Genomic DNA, 21,326 nt, shown 5'->3' on the forward strand with positions numbered 1-21,326 from the left:
ATATTGAACCAACAAGAAGCAGATTCAGCCCAGCAAGACTGATGCCCCAGTGGACATGACTACTTACAAGCCTGAATTGGCATAGCCTTGCTTTGCTTTGCCTAAAAAGTACAACTTACTAAAGAGCAAATCTTGGGAAAACAATTCAGATCTTCATAGCCATAAAAAAAAAAAGTTTAACAGTTTAATAAGTATGTTTCCTGTCATTATTTTGGCAATATCATAAAATGGTTTTAACCTGAAAAGCTACTGTGATTTAGAACACCTTAAATTTTCTAAACCAATATTAAACATCAATTAAACTTTTATTGGCTTTAAATGGAACAATATGTTGCAAATCCTCATAACACATGAGCTCAAAATGGGAAAGTTGCCTTCAAGTTGCAACTTCAGTAACCTGATGCTGACTTGTCTGCTTAACACATTTCACCTTTCAAAGAAAGAGATGATAAGGAGTGGCCAGTATGTGTATTTATCAGGAAAAATATAGTAAAGGCCCCACTGCTCAGTCCAAGATACCTAAAATGAGAAAAATGGAAAGGCTGTAACTTATACTGGATCAGTTGACAGATTATCCACTAAAATATCTATTAGCTAACATCTTCGGTACTGCTGTTATAGGGGCACTCAAAGCTTGTGTCTGCATGTTGGAAAGATTTTCTTTAAAGCAACATTGGTCCAAACATATAAAAGTCAACACATTTAGCCATCTTCCTTTGGAGGGGTGTACCAGCCTGAAAAAGAATGGGGAAAAAAACAGTTAAAATATTTTAATTCTTAAACCAACTAGGAGAAATGGCATTTTACTAAGGTTAGATACTTTCTCTACCCATAATTTTCCTCTGTAAACCTACTGTAAAAATTAAACTTACACTTGGGTTGGTAACATAGCATTTTGATATTTATGTTCACAACATAAAGTTATTTTATATGAATAAACTGTACTTGAGTTTTCAATATAAGATCTCTATATTAATGGCATTTCTACCAAAAGAGAAAGTGTGGAAATATTAGGCAACAAGCTAGGTTTTATATTTCATTTCAATTCGGTATTTGAAAGGAAACCACACTGAAAATAGCTATCCCCCAAACAAAATCCTGGTATTTTAGAATAAGAGGAACTTGGACTGTCATCAGGCAGTGATGTCATTTTACCAGTGAGGGTGCCATCTCAGTAGGTGCACTGATTAAGTAAGCCCAAGATCAGATTTAGCAGAAGATACTAGAAGCCATCTCCTGAATCTGAATCTATTGCTCTTTTACCATAGCTAATTATACACACACCCACACTTTCTCAAATACAGTTTCCACAAACATTTTTGAATGCTGACTACAACATCTAATTTAACAAAAAATAAGACATAAAAAAAAATATGTTTCTAAGCTCAACAAAAATATAAGCTCTCTCTAAAAAGGCAAATGAGATTAAGTATTGCTTGGTATGAAATTGCCATTGGAACAGTATGAATATACCAAGATTTGTGAAGCATCCACGTGGTTAATGAAGTAGCATACAGGAGTCTTTGGGTCTGTTAATTTAGGGTGCTGGAGATGATTATTATTATGAAAACCCAGCTTTGTCCTCAAGTTTTTTATCATTTCCCTCTTCAGAAGCTTGAAAATTGTTCTGAATACTACTCTTTCAGAAGTTAAGCAGTCACTGCAAAAGTGGCAAGTTTGCTCTGTCATTAAAATAAAATTGAGCACACACAAAACACAAATCTTAAGTCACAAACTACCACATTCTAGCAAAGAACACTTTACTGTAAATACTCTTGAAGAAAACTACTTCCTATCAATTTACTTACTCTGCACAAAAAAGCATCAGTTTCACTACCCCAGCTACCATGAATATCAGCACTTGGTTATAAAATGCTGTGCATACACACTACTCGCTTTTTCCTCATGTTCGGCAAGACAGACATCATGCCAATTTTAGAGATGAGGAAACAGGCTGAGCGGTAATGGGACTTGCTCAGGGCCACAGAGCTAATGAGTGACACAAATGTCACTTGATAATAGGTCTTCTGATTCCAAGTCTACTTGTTTATTGCCTCACTATTAGAGACAAAAACTCCAAACATGCATTGTGAAAATAAGCAAAATTTTAAAAGGCCAATAAAGTTTTGAAAGATATTTTAATATTTTTTTAAATTTACAACTCAAATACTCTTAAGTATAAACTGAAATTAGTACTTTTTTACTTGAATAAATAAATGTGTACAATTGTCAAAAAGCATTAAGTAGTCTGAAGATGTTTCAGAAACTGGTTCATGATCCTGATTGCATTTACTCAGTATTAGCAGCAAGAACTCCACCTTTAGAGTTGCCTTTAACTCAATTCCTATCCCAATACCATACATTTCAAGTGAGTAAAGTGATCCATTCCTTAATCTATTCAAAAATCTTGACTCTGACTCAGAGGTTCCCAGGCCAAGTATTTAGGATACAAAGATTTTGAATGAAATACAGTGTGTGTATCCTCAGGTTAAAGTTTTTCACTGTAGTAGCTGTACTTTGTAAGAAATTAAAGCAAAAACAGAAGAATAAAACATGATAAATATCAACAGTACATTATGTAAAATTTCATAAATGGCAATACTTATTTAACTAAACATACCATTTTTCTCATGTATCTGTACAATGGAATTATAGGATTGTTGGGCTCTTGCTAGATTATATTGATTCTGAAAGAGAATTATACATTTCATATCAAAACTATAAGTAGATGAAAATCATTACAAATAATTTATGGATGCATCACCACTGTACTTAAAAGAACACAGGAAACTAAGTTATACTTCCATTTCAAAAATAAATTTCTCAATTTCATTATTCTCTACCATTTTAGAGGGACAACAAAACCGAAATTGTTCTCTAGGAAAGATCTACAAAATTCACAGTTCATTTTTATAAGTCCTCCTACCACTGCACAAGTACAAGGCTTTATGAATAAAGTTAAAGGATGCTATTTGGATGCAAGTAGAAAAACTCTTCCTCATAACTTCCATCAAAAAAAAAGAACTACAAAATATTACCTTCAGGTAAGGAAACATTAGGCTTTAAGGACTACACATATGAATGACATTTTGAGTTAAAAAATCTAAAGAATGTCCAAGTGGCATCAAGCCATTACTAAAGGAGTCTTCTTTTGTTAACCTCTAGATTAGAACCTCTTTTAAGGGGCCAAGTTTATCATTAATTTTATCCCCATGAGTACAACTGGCCTACATCTTAACTTCCAATTAATACATCATAAGCATTCTCCATAGTGGTACACACCTATTATATTATGTCATAGAATTTTTAAATAAATTCACAGTGTAAGAATAAATGTATAAACATATTCTAAGTAACAACTCTCCTTCCTACCTGTCCTGAAACCACCCAGTTCCTCCCCTTATCCACCTTCCTTGTTCTACCCAAATTAACTACTGTTATCAGTTTCCTTGTATATCCTTAAAGTTATACAAGAAAATGTATAGCCTATTGCTGTCAGTCACTGTCCCCTGCTTTTTCCTCTCAACAAATGATAGGTAGCATGACAGAGTAAAAAAAAAAATTATATCCTCCTGGTTAAATGAGACTTTCATCATTAAGTAGTCGCTAATGCTTTCTGTTCCAACATCACATTGTTTGATACTGCAGCTACATCATCTTTTTGTCAGTGTATACAGGCAAACCTCATTTTATTGCACTTCACTTTACTGCACCTAGCAGATATTGCCTTTTTTACAATTTGAAGTTTCTGGCAACCCTGCGTCGAGCAGGTCTAGAGGCTCCATTTTTCCCAGCAGCACTGGCTCATTTTGTGTGTCTGAAATATTTTGAATTACCAAAATGTGACACAAACTTTTTCATTGCTATATCTGTTACAGTGATCTGGGATCAGTGATCTCTGGTGTTACTACTACAACTCACTGAAGACTCAGATGATGGTTAGCATTTTTTAGCAGTAAAGTTTTTTTAAATTATGGCATGTACATTGTTTTTTAGACATAAGGCTATCGCACACTTAATAGACTGCAGTATAGTGTAAATTTTGTATGCACTGGGAAACCAAAAAGTTCATGTGACTTGCTTTATTGTGATACTGGCTTTATCGAAGTAGTAGTCTGGCACTGAACCCATAACAGCTCCAAGGTATGCCTATACTGGCCTATCTTTATCATTCTTCTTCAGAAAATTTTTTTTTCTATCTCTTTGTATCCTCACATTTTAAATATACTTCTTGTGACAAACCATAATGTAAAAGAATATGAAAAAGAATACATTTACATATGTATAAATGAGTCACTTTGCTGTACAGAAAAAAATGAACACAAAAGAAATTAACACAACACCGTAAATCAACTACACTTCAAAAAAAAATTTAATAAAAATAAATAATAAATACACTTGTTAAAGACCGCTTTTTAATTTGAACTGTCTAACTGGTATCTTTAGTCTAATCTATCTGGTAACTTTAGTCCATTTATATTTGTTATGACTTATTCATTTGGACCTGCTTCTACAATTTCACTTTCTGGTTTCTATTTCTCTCTTTAATATAATTTTATTATCTCCTCCTGGGATTCGAATAAGACATGTTTTAGACCTTGTTCTGATCTCTACCTCTTAACTTCTGCTGTACTGTCTATCCCCAGGTCTCTCTGTGCAATATTCTGAGTTATTTTTTCTAATCAATTAATTCTCTCTTTTGATGTCTAATCAATTGTTTCTCATTTCAACATTTTTCATTTCTATAAATTCTATTTCATTCTTTTTCAGATCTGTCTCATCATTCCTGGTCTTATCGTTTGCTCAATCTTATGATTCTTTTTTCTTTACACTAGATTTTACATATAATTATTCATTTTCTCACAATTCTAGTATCTGCTAATTCCAAAACCTCAAGTCTTTGGGAATATGTCTCTTATTCATTGTTTCTGCCAGTTCTCATGTATGTTAGGCTGTCTACTTATGTGCTTGTCATCTTTCACTGAATTCATATTTGCTTGATCTTAATCTTTGAGAATCTTACAGACTTAAATTAGAAATGCTTTCCTCTAAAGATTGTGTCTGCTGCTGATGAGAACTGTGGATACAACTAACATGAGACCACTTTAGTCCCGTTGGAGAATCTCGGGATTATTCAAGGTTCCCAGATTCGGCTCCCCAATCTCGCTCATTTATAATAGAAGACTGGAGTGCTTAGTATAGGTAACAACTTCCCCCGGAAAATAAAAATAAAAATCAGTTCTCTCATGTGAATGTGATCACTGACTAGGGGATCCTATAGGTAAATAACTGGAGGTCTATGGGCTGTAGAGAAGACAGATGCCTTTCCTGATTATAGAAATAGCTAGTTAGGGCTGTGTGCTCTAGGACTTCACTATTTAGCTCAACTACCATTACCCTCCAAACAGTGAACAGAAGCTTCTTAGAAGGCACTGTCTTGCCTATCTAAACCCCCAATTCCTGCTAAAAGTATACGATTAGACCTCTACTTTAGAAGGCTTTCTCACTACTATAGCCTAGAGTTAATGTTACAGTCTATATTCTATTCCATGTTAACTGAATAAGAAAACCAGCTTTGCCAAGATCCTTCTGTCCCAGGCATAGCTGCAGATCCTCAGCTCTATCAATCTGACCCTATCCCCAAATTTCATGTGTGTGGATGGGCATCTTTTTCTGTTTTTCAGTACTTACGTATATTTATCTCATTTTAATAAGATTTTTTTAGGGTACAAACTCATTTATTTTGAACCAATAGCTGATAATATTTTTTTATATCTTAAATATTTCTGAATAGCTGTATGGCAAAAAGAAATTCAAATAGCACAAATGATTTACAGTAAAGTCTCCCTCCCAGTTCTAACCTGCCCCCTCAATATTTCAACACTCCCTTGTCAGATATAATCGTTATTAGCATTTTCTTGAATATCCTTCCAGAGATATATTCTCTGTTTATAAAAGCACATCTATAATATGTCCTTGTCTATCCCTCTTACACAAACGGTAGCATATTTTTAACACCATTTAGCACCTTACTTTTTTGATAGTAGTATTTTTAAAGTTAACATTCAGACTATTCCCTGCTGAGTGTAGAAGGCTGGAAGGTAAAACTCATATTACATCATGCAAAGTTTCTACATTCTTAACTGACAAATATTTCTTAATAAGAAAAAAAAAAATAGAAGGGTGAGGTTTCACCTTAACAATTAAAAAAATTCACCTTCTAAGACATACTCTAATATGCAAACATATTTAGCTGCCTAACTTGGCACTCTATATAAAATGGTTATATTTACTTGCTTTGTTACAAAACTACAATTATGAAAATGTAAAGGTTTAAGGCAATAATATTGAAATTGATTGATTCCAAGGGAATTACAGCACTGAACAAAGATAGCGTATTGTTATTATAGAATGTTAAAACTGGAAGAAACTTAAAATATCCAGATCAATTGTATTTCAGGTAAAGATACAGGCGCCCAGAGAGTAAGTTTACAGTGTGAGTTACTGGTAAAAATGTTCTTTCAATTACTCAAAAAAATCACTGTTCTAAGCCTTTTGTATTTTCTCTTAATGAGAAAAACAAGCTAATTTTTTTTTAAAAATGATGAAATTTAACATCAAGTTCTACATGTAAATAAATGCCAGGAAGAAAATTTTAAAGACTGGAAGTACACCAAAACGCTAATAGTATTTCTAGACACTCAAATTACAGATGCCTTTTTTAGTTTGTATTTGTTTCTACTTTAGAAATTGTATAGTGAGCATAAATTGTCATTTAGAAAAACGAAGTTTTGATGTTCTAATACATCATTCTATTGCCACATTTAAAATACCTAAAATATATACACTGTTAAGAAACACTAGTTAAATGTAGTTATAAGCAATTCACTACTTTTCAATTAACTTCTAGATTTTATACAAAATGGTACTTTGTTCTAATGCAAAGAAATAGCTGTTTAAAAAGCTAAAAGTAAGTTATTTTATAATATTATCCCAAGTATATAATTCTGTAAAACAGCCTTTTCAATTTTTTGCTTCCCCTGTGAGTTAAGATTCCAGTGGGCTCATGATTTGATGTGCAATACAGTTACAAATACCTATTTAGGTTTAGTACTATTTGGATAGGCATTTAATACAAAATTCACAAGGAACTTTAGGAACATCCATATTTTTTTTAAGGTCAGGTCAGGATGATTTCCATCACATATTTTTCCAAAACATACTAACTTCAGAGTACATCCTTAAGTGTCCACTTAAGTGTTTATAGATAACTACAATTAGACGTAAAAAGATATTTCTGATATAGTAAGTGAATAAAGAAAAGAACTCAGTGGTTAAGAGAAGAGACTAACGGCCAGAAAGTCTGGTTCCAATCCTCACTCTGCCACCTGTGACCTTAGTCGAGTTACCTAACTTCTGTGTGCTTCAGTTTCCTCATCTACAAAATGAGGACAATAACAGTACCTACTTTTAGGTTATTAAGAGGAATGAAAGTTAAAACAAATAAAAAGTTTAGATTACAGCCTAGCACATATATGCTCACTGGGAATTAACTATTACAACATGATCAATTTTTGGAAACTTACAACTACATATAATTTTTTACTTATTAGTATATATAAACCAATAATAAATTTTAAATTAGAGACATATTTAACTATAGTAGAAATAACAAAGACTAAGAGAACAGAAAGAAGCCTCCTCATAAGATAACAGGAAATATATCTTATAGTTTATGTGACATTCTTAATAAAAGTACCTTATTTGCGCCAAATTGCACTCTGGCTTTGCCTTTGACTAAGGTGGCATTGATTTGCATGATGACCGATTCTATTGAATAGGCACTGCTCCAGCCCTACAGAAAGAAGAAAACACTTTTTTAAAACAAAATGGTATTCCTGATTCCCAGTTAGGAAAGCTTAAGAAAATGGCATATAATGACTCAATAACAGCAAATTAATGTTAAGAAGTTTGTGGTCAAGGAGTAAAAGTAAAGTTGGACCATTTCCAAAATCTCACAAAAAAAGAAGCAAAGCAAACCAACAATCGAAGTGCTAAAAATGAGCAAATAACAACTTTAAATATACATCACTCTTATTGCCCATCCTAGCATAGATTAAGCAGCAAGTACAATGTCATTTTACTGTTTTAAAAAGCTTTCATTATTAAAAGTAGGTGCTTTTAGCAAAAAACAAAAATTATGTTAAAGTAGGTACTATTACAAAGAGCTTTGTCCACTTAGAATCTAATTTACATAGTTAAAACACTCTATGGTTGAAAAACACAAGTACCATAAGAAAACAGTCACCTGTTTTGTGAGTAGTTCCATGCATAATGCTCCACCACCCAACACGTACCTTAAATAGAAACAGGAATCATACAAAATTCTCTAGATCTTGGTATTCCTTCATCAATTTTTAAAGTACCATTACTAAGAAAGTATGCATACAAGTAAAGATTAGAAGATAACATGCAAAAATGAAAATAGTTGTTAGAGTTACAGGACTATGGGTAATTCTAAAATCCTGATGTCATCATCTAAATGTCTTTTTTTTTTTTCTTAAATAATGGTTCTTAATAACAGAAGACTTTTAAGGTATCAGAAACTAAGAACTTAGCCCTAAATATTCCAGAGAATGGGGGCAGGAGAAAAATTTCCTTATATGGCCTTCAACTGTTCTACTCATCCAAAGATTTCTCCACCATCATGTTACACAGCCAAAAGTTGTTCCTCTGACAGGAGTGACTTTACTCTATCTATAATAATGAACATCTGCATTTATATTTATAGTTAAAATTTTTTTTCATTCTGTTTTGAGGATCAAATGGTTCTGACCACGGGGCCCCTCTCTGGGACTCCCCTATTTCTCTTCCCAGTCCTGAGGACTGTTCTCTGAACCAACAACAATTACTGGGGATTTCCCAGATCTCCCTTAGGAAATCATTATTTAGATCAAGATTCTTCAGCCTTTTAACACTTTCTCAAACAAAGTAATTCCTCCTTTAATGTTAAACTTTAAAACACATTAGGACTTCCCTGGAGGCGCAGTGGTTAAGCATCTGCCTGCCAATGCAGGGGACACGGGTTCGAGCCCTGGTCTGGGAAGATCCCACATGCCGCAGAGCAACTTAAACCTGTGCACCACAACTACTGAGTCTGTGCTCTGCAGCCTGCGAACCACAACTACTGAGCCCATGTGCCACAACTACTGAAGCCCGTGCGCCTAACGCCCGTGCTCCGCAACAAGAGAAGCTACTGCAATGAGAAGCCTGCGCACCGCAACAAAGAGTAGGCCCCGCTCGCCACAACTAGAGAAAGCCCACGCGCAGCAACGAAGACCCAATGCAGCCAAAAATAAATAAATAAATTTTTTTTTTTTTTTAAAAAGAGCTCAAATCTTTAAGAAAAAAACATTAAATATCATGCTTAAAAATAAAATCAAAACTTAAACCTGTGCACCACAACTACTGAGTCTGTGCTCTGCAGCCTGCGAACCACAACTACTGAGCCCATGTGCCACAACTACTGAAGCCCGTGCGCCTAACGCCCGTGCTCCGCAACAAGAGAAGCTACTGCAATGAGAAGCCTGCGCACCGCAACAAAGAGTAGGCCCCGCTCGCCACAACTAGAGAAAGCCCACGCGCAGCAACGAAGACCCAATGCAGCCAAAAATAAATAAATAAATAAATTTTTTTTTTTTAAAAAGAGCTCAAATCTTTAAGAAAAAAACATTAAATACCATGCTTAAAAATAAAATCAAAGGAATGGTAATTACAGAAGAAAAACTGTGGTAAGCTTGAAAATACATAAGGTAAGACCACTGATCAGGTCTAGGTGAAAAGTGAGTCTACCACAAATTTTTTTTGTCCTCTGGGACTTTGCCCATGCCTTTCCCTTCCTTGCCTGACATTCCCACTGCTTCCTACTCTTCCAAATGCCATATTCCCCCCTGCCCCATAAAACTTTCCAAGACCATTCTAGCCAGCAAATTTTGCATTCTGGCTAACCAAATGCATCCTTGTGTTGACTAAACCGAATTACACAGAAGTAAAGCAATCTAAAAACTTCTACTGTAGACTATTAGTAAAAACAGTTACAGTGAAATTATTCATTAACATAAAGTAGTCAGTAACTACCCCCATCCTGAAGAACTTAGGCAACTGTCTCTCTTACTTGCTTGTCCCAACTTCTGGGAACTTTGAAAGTTTAACACGAAGGAAAGAAAAACACTCCAAAAAATTAAATTAGGGAGGAGAATCATGGGATTTTAAACTTTGTATATTCTCTTATGTTCCTGAAACTCAGAAATCTGTCTCCAATTCTTTGAATCTCCCACTGGGCTCAAAGTGCATCTTGTATATAGTCAGCTTTAAATAAGCACTTGCTGATTTAACGGAATTACAAGATCCAAGTTCTCATTTGGATTTTGGCTCCTCCAAAACTGCTCAAAGTCTAGTAATCTGTAAATGAGTTAACACTCATTACACTCATTGGTCCTTACACTTCAGAAATGCTAAAGAGAAACATTTTAGCAAAAGAAGATATGTAGATGACACTGAGTTACCAATTATCTAACCACCACCTTCCCTTTTAGCACCCCACTCTTCATTTTGGGGTGGAGAGTCTTGTCAGGAGGGAAGAAGGGAAGTTTTCATACTTGTAGATCAAAAGAAAGTACATTTTCTACAAGCACATAATAGCTACAAAAATGTTTGCTGGATGTCTAACACAAGACAGAAGTAGTTCTAGTACCTATACAAAAAGTGAACTAAGTATATATTAATGCATATTAAACTTTTCCTTAATATACACTTACTAAACTTTTCCTTAATATATACTGTCAGCAGCATTTACACCTAAAAGAAGTAGCCAATTCTACTTTTGTACTGTATCATTTTATCAACTCTACTTCTGTACTGTATCATTTTATCAATGTGTTCCAAACGCTTATTGCTCTTTACCTCCAAACAAAGAGTTCCTGCTGAATATTGAGACAATGCAAGAACACTAGAAAAAAAATAATAATCTAAGAGTCATCTAAAGATAAAATGCCATATACATGGGCATAGCAATATTTTCAGCTTAAAAAAATTTTCAGTTGCCAAAGTTGTATAGCAAACACTATCCTAAGCTCAGCCTCTTCAGGCATTCAATTTATAGAATTTTTGTTTTACTAGGAGGTTCCTGCAAGAATGTTTGCCAGCTAACCTCCCCACCCACAGTCTATGATGATCACTTAATTGCTTTGAGGGGACAACAGATACCATTAATAAGTACTTAAAGGGACAACAAGTAACATTAATCATACAACATGATTCTTAAATCATACATGATCAAAAAAACAGAGATGAGAAATAAAATTTTTATATTACAGTCAAATTCTTGATAATGACATTAAAAAAAAAAGGCAGGCTTACCAGCCCACATAAAACAATCATAATCCTCCCCTTTCAAGGTAAGGAAAGGGGCCATGGATTCTAAGAATAGAGCCCTAAGAGAGGGATAAAGAAAATGCTGACATTTAAAACCAGATTCTTAAGATAATGTTCTCTCAATACAGACAGAACCAACCCATGGTCATCTCGAAGTAGAAGTATTTTCTTTGTGGATGACTGGCACACAAAGAATACTTCTTATTATATCAACCAATAAAGCATCTTCAGTTGCCTACAAATAGCTCTCTCACAAGGTATTGTATTATCATCAAATAATCTTTCTGATTCTCACTACACTACACCCTGGACTAAGCAAGAAAGATGGTCAAGTTTCGATGGCTCAATAATATAGCTCATAAAAATACCAGTGGACTGGGAATTGTATATTACCGTAAATTGCCTACTACATCTTGCTAACTTACTATATTTTCCTATCTTGTTCATTCATTCAAAAATATCTACTGCATATATAGTATGTATGCTAAAGCACTGAACCAGACACAGAGCATACAATGAAGAAAACTGACATGACCCTGCCTTCATGATGTTTACAATCCAGTAAAGATTACAGATGTTAAACAAATAAACAATAAAGTGGGGGATGGAGACCCTGAGTTCTGTGAGAAGGAAAAACCAGGAGGCTTATTTTAAATTTGGTGGTCAGGAACAGCATATCAAAGAGTGACACACAGGCTGAGACCTGCAGGAATTGAAGTGTGGGTGGGAATAACATTCCAGGTAGAGGAAATGTATATGGAAGTCATGAGGACAGAGTCTGCTCGGCACTAGGGGCTGAAAGACAACTAGTGGGGCATTAGCACAGAGAGGAAAAGTGTGGTAACAAGATGACTGAAGAGGAAAGCAAAGAAAAGATCACAGCGGGCGTGTAGAATATGGTAAGGACATCAACCTGTAGGAGCAGTGGGAAGACATGGGAAGAGCTTAAGCAGGGGAGCAACATAATCAGAACAAATTTGTAAAAGCTCACTCTAGAGAAGCTTTATGAATGAGGGAACAGAAGCAGGAGTCTGATCAGGAATCCTGAAGTTATCCAAGTGGGAACTGATGGTGGTAGCAACAAAAATGGAGACAAGTAATTGGATCTGAGAACTCTTTAAAAGGGAGAATCAAAGGAAAATGAGGAAAAGGTGATGTAAAGAATGACTCCTAGATTCATTAATTAAAATAAGCAAGACTGGGGAAGGGAAACTGAAAAGAAGATGGGTTCAAGTTTTTGTCCCAAAGAGTTTGTGGTGCCTGTATAAGAGACATTCAAGTAGAGGTGTCAAGAAGGCAGAAGGATGTTGGAAGCAGAAAAGACACAGGGATGTGAGATACGAACCTGGGAGTCACTGGCACATAGAAATATTTCAAAAGCTATGGGAGCTTTTTCAACAAATCACGCTAGAGCAACTGGACATTAGGCAAAAATTTATGACCTACACCTCGTACCTTATGCACAAATTAATTCAGAATGATTCACAGACTTATCTATAAACTGTAAAACCTTGAGGAAAAAAAGGTAGGAGAAAATCTTTGGGATCTAGGGCTAGGCAAAGAGTTCTTAGATTTGACACCAAAAGCATAATCTATAAAAGGAGAAACATCTATAAATTTGACTTCATCAAAACTAAAATATTTTATTCTACAAAAGATTCTGTTAAGGGCTTCCCTGGTGGCGCAGTGGTTGAGAGTCCGCCTGCCAATGCAGGGGACGCGGGTTTGTGCCCCGGTCTGGGAAGATCCCACATGCCGCAGAGCAGCTAGGCCCATGAGCCATGGCCGCTGAGCCTGCGCATCCGGAGCCTGTGATCCGCAACAGAAGAGGCCACAACGGTGAGAGGCTCGCGTACCGCAAAAAATAAATAAATAAAATAAATAAAATAAAATAAAAAGGCAAAGGAATTAAGGGAAAAGAAAAAAGGACCCAGTACTAAATTCTGAAGAACTCCAATAGGTAGAAGTTAAGTGAACAAGGAGTTTCCAGCAAAAGAGACAGAGAAGAGGCAATCAGAAGACAAGGGAAAAATGTTTCAATGTTGCTGAGAAATCTGATAATCAGATATGACAGAGCCTTAAAAGGGACTTCTGTCTTTACCAATGCCAAAGTCCTTATCGGCTATACCAGTTTGGGAGGAACACTAACAGCCAATGCCAGACTACATGGGGCTGAAAAGTGAACAGGAAGTGAAGAGTGTGGTTATATACACATTGCTTGTGGGAATGTAAATGGTGCAGCCACTTTGGAAAACAGTCTGGTACTTCATCAAAAAGTTAGTTACCAAAGGACCTAGTGCCTCCTCACATAGGTATATGCGAAAGAGAAATGAACATGTGCACACAGAAGCATGTACATGAATATTCACAGCATTATTCATGATAGCCCAAGGGTGGAAAAAACAAATGTCCATGCATAAATAAAATGGAATGAAGTACTGATATATGCTGCAACGTGGATGGACCTTGACAAATTTTTTTTAATATAAATTTATTTTATTTATTTATTTTTGGCTGCGCTGGGTCTTCATTGCTGTGTGCAGGCTTTCTCTAGTTGCAGCGAGCAGGGGCTACACTTCGTGTGGTGCACAGGGCTTCTCACTGCGGTGGCTGCTCTTCTTGCGGAGCATGGGCTCTAGGCACGCAGGCTTCAGTAGTTGTGGCATGCAGGCTCAGTAGTTACGGCACACGGGCTTAGTTGCTCCACAGCATGTGGGATCTTCCTGGACCAGGGCTTGAACTCATGTCCCCTGCATTGGCAGGCAGACTCTCAACCACTGCACCACCAGGGAAGCCCACAAATTTTGTTAAGTGAAAGAAGCCAGTCACAAAAGCCTGTAATTTGTTTGGTTCCATTTAAATGAAATGTCCAGACAGGACTTCCCTGGTGGCACAGTGGTTGAGAGTCCACCTGCCGATGCAGGGGACATGGGTTCGCGCTCCGGTCTGGGAAGATTCCACATGCCGTGGAGCGGCTGGGCCCGTGAGCCATGGCCGCTAAGCCTGCACGTCCAGAGCCTGTGCTCCGCAATGGAAGAGGCCACAACAGTGAGAGGCCCGCATACCGCAAAAAAAAAAAAAAAAAAAAAAAAAAAATGTCCAGAATAGGCAAATCCAGAGAGACAGAAAGGAGATTATTGGTTGCTGGTGGGTGGGGCGTAGGAGGAAGGAATGAGAAGTGATTGCTAATGGGTACAGAGTTTCTTTTGGAAGGTGGTAGAAATTAGTGGTAAAGGTTGCACAACTCTGAGTATACTAAACCACTGAATCATACACTTTAAAAGGTAAGTTTTATCATATGTGAATTGTATCACAATAAGGCTGTTATGTTTAAAAAAATTTTTTGACTATGACAAGAAACAAATAAGGGTGTAGCTAGGAGATGTGGGATATAAAATATTTGGAACAAAAATTGCTTAATAATCTATCCAGAGTCACAGTGTTCAAGCTTTAGCCTTATTCTAAGATTGCAAGCTCTCTTCTATCAGGCTTCATACTTTTTAGTTCTTCTTTAGTTCTTCCCGTGTCAGCTAGTAATTCTTCCTCTTTACTTAATAGTAGACTGTTATTTTGATTTTGCCTCAAAATCATTTTGATTCTGCCTCAAATTAGCACTCACCTTTCATTCATCTTTCCATTCCCATTACTACTGTACCGATTTAGGTTGTCATCACTTCATCCTAAGACAGTGGCCTCAGCTCTAGTTAACAAGGCTCGCATTCTTCCAGGTTTTGTGAATATAAGTTTGTCCTGTAGTCTCTTCTACTGTCACCATATTTATCTTTCTAAAACATTCTCTTTACTGTTATTTCCCTGTTCCTGAACCAGTTACAGAAAGATAAATTCAATATCCATAGGAAATAGTTTGCTCACCAATCCATGCTCCTATATAAATTGTCAACACAATTTCTTTTAATTATTCTATATGAATTCTACCCCTCTTGTGTTATAGCTCAAACTGATCTGGTACACTCTGAATACATCATGCTCTTTCCCAAATGTGTGACTGTGTTTACCTTTCACCTACATAGACAATTTTCCTTCAACCTCCATCAGTTGACCAAACCCCACCCAATACTTCATGGCCCAGCTGAGATCCCACCTACTTGTCCAAGTCTTCCCAGATCACTATTGCCAGAAGCAATCCCCTTCTCCTTCAACCTCAGAGAACTTAAGTCCATATTTAACATTTGACAATCAGTTGAGTACTCAATACTTTTAATATTTTACATTGCTGGCTTTTCGTATAATGGAAAAATACTTTATTAGATGTTACAAGATTTATCTGGATAAGTCACCAGCTTATTATTCCAGTTATTCATTTGAATAATGGGAAAATAACCCCATTTGGTAAAAGGAATCAATGAAGAGAAACTGTTCAATATATAACAGATTTTTAAACTGAAAATGGCATTATTCATAATTTCATGTGTTTGTCTCTACAACAAGGTGGTAAACTACTAAGATCATAAATTCTTAAAATTCTTGGGATTTTTCACAACAGAATGTGAAAAATCTATGTCAAGTTTACATCAGATTTCAAAATGATCTGATAAAAATATTTTTATATATTTATCCTGAATTTACAAAAAGTTTCCAAATATTTTCCTCAATCATTTATAGCCACCCAGATTGTTTTAATCTAAATGAAACTATTACTATATCAACCACAGAGATGATCAGAGGACTGGATATTTTCAGGTTTTAATCACTATAATATGTCTCACAGAGTGGAATTGATTAGCTGGGCATATCAGAATTCTCAAATTAGTTTAACTGCTCTTACTTTGAGGATCTACAGAACATTTCACAACTAACCTAGGTACAAATTCTGATCTTTTCCCTATCCTTCATATGACTTCTAATCACCAAAAGGCAATAGAAGCTTCAATTAAAAAATGCATGACAATTACCATTTGATCCTACCAAACTGAGACAACCACCTTTAGAAGATCAATGACCAGCTCCATAGGCCCATGAGATTTCCTGGGATTATTCCTAGGATCATAGGCATGTGGGAATCACTCTAATCCTAACTTTCTTTAAACCCTCAATCATATCTTACATTTGAAAAACTTTCGATTTTTTAAGGTGAAGTATGTACAAATAGAGGTCATTAAAAACTCTACCTGTAAACATAATGGTTTATGCCAATGATTCTCAAATTATGATTCCCAGCCTAGAACATCAGCTTCACCTGAGACCATCTAAGACATGCAAATTTTTAGGCCCTACCCCAGTCCTACTGAATCAGAAACCTTGAGGTAAACCCAACATTCTAGGCATCCTAGCATTTAACTAGCCCTCCAAATGATTCTGATGTAGACTATCGAAGGAAACAATCACTTAAACTTACCCTCCTGAGAGAACAGGTAACACCACTCGAACAAATGGAGGATCAAATGGAAAGTTATCCTAAAAAACAAATAAGCAAGTTTAATTTTAAGAATATCCTTAATACTGTATTATTTAGAAGATTTTAAAACACTCTATAGCCCAGTCACTGAGCCGCCACTGAGGACTCAGCAGCCTCCCCCTTGAGTACCCTCGCTTCCCGACACTCCATCCCCCCAACCCGCCTTCTCCAGCTGCCGCCTTCCGCAGGCCGTTTCCACTGAGGAAAAGGGATCATATCGTATGTCCACTATCCAGAAGCTCCACACTTTCTACCCCTTTGCTGATGCAAGTAAGAGTGATGATCTGCTTCCTGCTGGCACTGAGGATTATATCCATATAAGAATTCAACAGAAAAATGGCAGGCAGACCCTTACTACTGTCCAAGGGATCACTGATGATTACAATAAAAAGAAACTAGCGAAGACATTTCAGAAGAAATTTGCCTGCAATGGTACGACTGTAATTGAGCATTCAGAATATGGAGAAGTAATTCAGGTACAGGGTGACCAGCACAAGAACATCAAGAACATATGCCAGTTCCTCATAAAGACTAGACTGGGTAAGGACAATCAGCTGAAGGTTCATGGGTTTTAAGTGCTTCTGGCTCACTGAAGCTTAAGAGAGGATTTCCTTGCAATGGGTAGAATTTTCCTTCTATCCCTTGTCACAAGTTTAAAAACCTCACAGCTTGTATAATGTAACCATTTGGGGTCTGCTTTTAACTTGGACTACTGTAACTCCTTCATGCAATAAACTGAAAAGAGCCCAAAAAAAACCAAACATTAAAAAGAATAAAAATAGTTTATAAAGAATGGATACATTTATTATCTAATGATGAATGAGGGTCATAAACATAAAAATAGTCCTCCAAAATGAAATGAAATGAAAACGAAAGCTAATAAAAATGAACTTGAGATCAGGCCCAAACAGGACAGTATATTATAAACTTAAGAAACACACAGAGATAGCCTCACCCACCAGAGGGAAAGCAGCAGAAGCAAGAAGAACTACAATCCTACAGCCTGTGGAACAAAAACCACATTCACAGAAAGACAGACAAGATGAAAAGGCAGAGGGCTATGTACCAGATGAAGGAATAAGATTAAACCCCAGAAAAACAACTAAATGAAGTGGAGATAGGCAACCTTCCAGAAACAGAATTCAGGATGATGATAGTGAAGATGATCCAGGACCTCGGAAAAACAATGGAGGCAAAGATCGAGAAGATGCAAGAAATGTTTAACAAAGATCTAGAAGAATTAAAGAACAAACAAACACAGATGAACAACAAAATAACTGAAATGAAAAATACACTAGAAGGAATCAATAGCAGAATAACTGAGGCAGAAGAACGGATAAGTGACTAGGAGGACAGAATGGTGGAATTCACTGCTGCACAAGAGAAGAAAGAAAAAAAAAAGGATGAAAAGTAATGAAGACAGCCTAAGAGACCTCTGGGACAACATTAAATGCAACAACATTCGCATTATAGGGGTCCCAGAAGGAGAAGAGAGGGAGAAAGGACCCGAGAAAATATTTGAAGAGATTATAGTCAAAAACTTCCCTAACATGGGAAAGGAAATAGCCACCCAAGTCCAGGAAGTGCAGAGAGTCCGACACAGGATAAACCTAAGCAGAAACATGCCAAGACACATGAGTAATCAAATTGGCAAAAATTAAAGACAAAGAAAAATTATTGAAATTATAGGGGTCCCAGAAGGAGAAGAGAGGGAGAAAGGACCCGAGAAAATATTTGAAGAGATTATAGTCAAAAACTTCCCTAACATGGGAAAGGAAATAGCCACCCAAGTCCAGGAAGTGCAGAGTCCGACACAGGATAAACCTAAGCAGAAACATGCCAAGACACATGAGTAATCCAATTGGCAAAAATTAAAGACAAAGAAAAATTATTGAAAGCAGCAAGGGAAAAATGACAAATAACATACAAGGGAATTCCCATAAGATTAACAGCTGATTTCTCAACAGGAACTCTATAAGCCAGAAGGGAGTGGCATGATATACTTAAAGTGATGAAAGGGAAGAACCTACAACCAAGATTACTCTACCTGGCAAGGACCTCATTCAGATTTGATGGAGAAATCAAAAGTTTTACAGACAAGCAAAAGCTAAGAGAATTCAGCACCAACAAACCAGCTCTACAACAAATGCTAAAGGAACTTCTCTAAGTGGGAAACACAACAGAAGAAAAGGAACTACAAAAACAAAAACAAAAACAAATTAAGAAAATGGTTATAGGAACATACATATCAATAATTACCTTAAACGTGAATAGATAAAATGCTCCAACCAAAAGAAACAGGCTTGCTGAATGGATACAAAAACAAGACCCATATATATGCTGTCTACAAGAGACCCACCTCAGACCTAGGGACACATTCAGACTGAAAGTGAGGGGATGGACATAGGAGCATCTCAATACAAAAGGCAACTGCTAACAGCTATAAAAGAGGAAATCGACAGTAACACAGTAATAGTGGGGGACTTTAACACCTCACTTACACCAATGGACAGATCATCCAAAATGAAAATAAGGAAAAACGAGCTTTAAATGACACAACAGACCAGACAGAATTGACATTTATAGGACATTCCATCCAAACACAGCAGATTACACTGTCTCAAGTGCACACGGAACATTCTCCAGGACAGATCACATCTTGGGTCACAAATCAAGCCTCAGTAAATTTAAGAAAATTTAAATCATATCAAGCATCTGTTCTGACCACAATGCTATTAGAAATCAATTACAGGGAAAAAAACGTAAAAAACACAAACATATGGAGGCTAAACAATACGTTACTAAATAACCAAGAGATCACTGAAGAAATCAAAGAGGAAATCAAAAAATACCTACAGACAAATGACAATGAAAACACGACAATTCAAAACCTATGGGATGCAGCAAAAGCAGTTCTAAGATCGAAGTTTATAGCTATACAAGCCTACCTCAGGAAAAAACGAAAATATCACATAAACAATCTAACCTTACACCTAAAGGAATTAGAGAAAGAAGAACAAACAAAACCCAAAGTTAGCAGAAGAAATCATAAAGATCAGAGCAGAAATAAATCAACTAGAAACAAAGAAAACAATAGTGAAGATCAATAAAACTAAAAGCTGGTTCTTTGAGAAGATAAACAAAATTGATAAACCTTCAGCCACACTCATCAAGAAAAAGAGGGAGAGGACTCAAATCAATAAAATTAGAAATGAAAAGGAGAAGTAACAACAGACATCGCAGAAATACAAACCATCCTAAGAGACTACTACAAGGAACTCTATGCCAATAAAATGGACAACCTGGAAGAAATGAACAAATTCTTAGAAAGGTATAACCTTCCAAGAGTGAACCAGGAAGAAATAGAAAATATAAACAGACCAATCATAAGCACTGCAATTGAAACTGTGACTGAAAATCGTCCAACAAACAAAAGTCCAGGACCAGACGGCTTCACAGGTGAAGTCTATCAAACATTAAGAGAAGAGCTAACACCCATTCTTCTCAAACTCTTCCAAAAAAATTGCAGAGGAAGGAATACTCCCAAACTCATTCTATGAAGCCACCATCACCATGACACCAAAACCAGACAAAGATACTACAAAAAAAGAAAATTACAGACCAGTTACCACTGATGAATATAGATGCAAAAATCCACAACAAAATACTAGCAAACAGAATTCAACAACACATTAAAAGGATCATATACCACTATCAAGTGGGATTTATCCCAGGAATGCAAGGATTCTTCAATATACGTAAATCAGTGTGATACACCATATTAACAAATTGAAGAATGAAAACCATATGATCATCTCAATACATGCAGAAAAAGCTTTTGACAAAATTCAACACCATTTATGATAAAAACTCTCCAGAAAGTGGGCACAGAGGGAACCTACCTCAACATAATAAAGCCCATATACAACAAACCCAGAGCAAACATCATTCTCAATGCTGGAAAACTGAAAGCATTTCCTCTAAGATCAGGAACAAGATAAGGATGTCCACTCTCACCACTATTATTCAACATAGTTTTGGAAGTCCTAGCCATGGCAATCAGAGAAGCAAAAGAAATAAAAGGAATACAAATTGAATAAGTAAAACTGTCACTGTTTGCAGATGACATGATACTATACATAGAGAATCCTAGAGATGCCACCAGAAAACTACTAGAGCTAATCAATGAATTTGGTAAAGTTGCAGGATACAAAATAATGCACAGAAATCTCTTGCATTCCTGTACACTAATGATGAAAAAATCTGAAAGAGAAATAAAGGAAATACTCCCATTTACCATTGCAACAAAAAGAATAAAATACCTAGGAATAAACCTACCTAGGCAAACAAAAGACCTGTATGCAGAAAACTGTAAGACACTGATAAAAGAAATTAAAGATGATACCAAGAGATGGAGAGATATACCATGCTCTTGGACTGGAAGAATCAATATTGTGAAAATGACTATACTACCCAA

The 21,326-nt window shown here is 36.1% G+C and overlaps 2 protein-coding genes across 2 annotated transcripts in view; one reads left to right on the forward strand and one right to left on the reverse strand.

Moving 5' to 3' along the window:
* Nucleotides 1-286: 286 nt before the first annotated feature.
* The window catches only part of UBE2Q2 (ubiquitin conjugating enzyme E2 Q2), a 67,079-nt gene continuing 46,039 nt past the window's right edge, over nt 287-21,326 (reverse strand). The window contains exons 9-13 of the mRNA XM_024128835.3: nt 16,790-16,848; nt 8,309-8,357; nt 7,760-7,855; nt 2,621-2,687; nt 287-734 (exon numbers count right to left, since the gene is read on the reverse strand). Of these exons, the coding sequence (XP_023984603.1) occupies nt 703-734; nt 2,621-2,687; nt 7,760-7,855; nt 8,309-8,357; nt 16,790-16,848 (303 nt within the window). The 3' untranslated portion in view covers nt 287-702. The remainder of the gene's footprint in view (nt 735-2,620; nt 2,688-7,759; nt 7,856-8,308; nt 8,358-16,789; nt 16,849-21,326) is intronic.
* LOC102975187 (eukaryotic translation initiation factor 1-like) lies at nt 17,071-17,590 on the forward strand. Its single transcript, XM_055088152.1, has one exon. The coding sequence runs from the start codon at nt 17,071-17,073 to the stop codon at nt 17,422-17,424; it is 354 nt and encodes a 117-aa protein (XP_054944127.1). The 3' UTR covers nt 17,425-17,590.

Source organism: Physeter macrocephalus, chromosome 11 (assembly GCF_002837175.3).
Source record: "Physeter macrocephalus isolate SW-GA chromosome 11, ASM283717v5, whole genome shotgun sequence".
In the NCBI taxonomy this organism is placed as follows: Eukaryota; Metazoa; Chordata; class Mammalia; order Artiodactyla; family Physeteridae; genus Physeter; species Physeter macrocephalus.

What these genes read in the sequence shown, in the direction of transcription:
- LOC102975187 (XM_055088152.1), top strand. Translation starts at nt 17,071, where the DNA reads ATGTCCACTATCCAGAAGCTCCACACTTTCTACCCCTTTGCTGATGCA.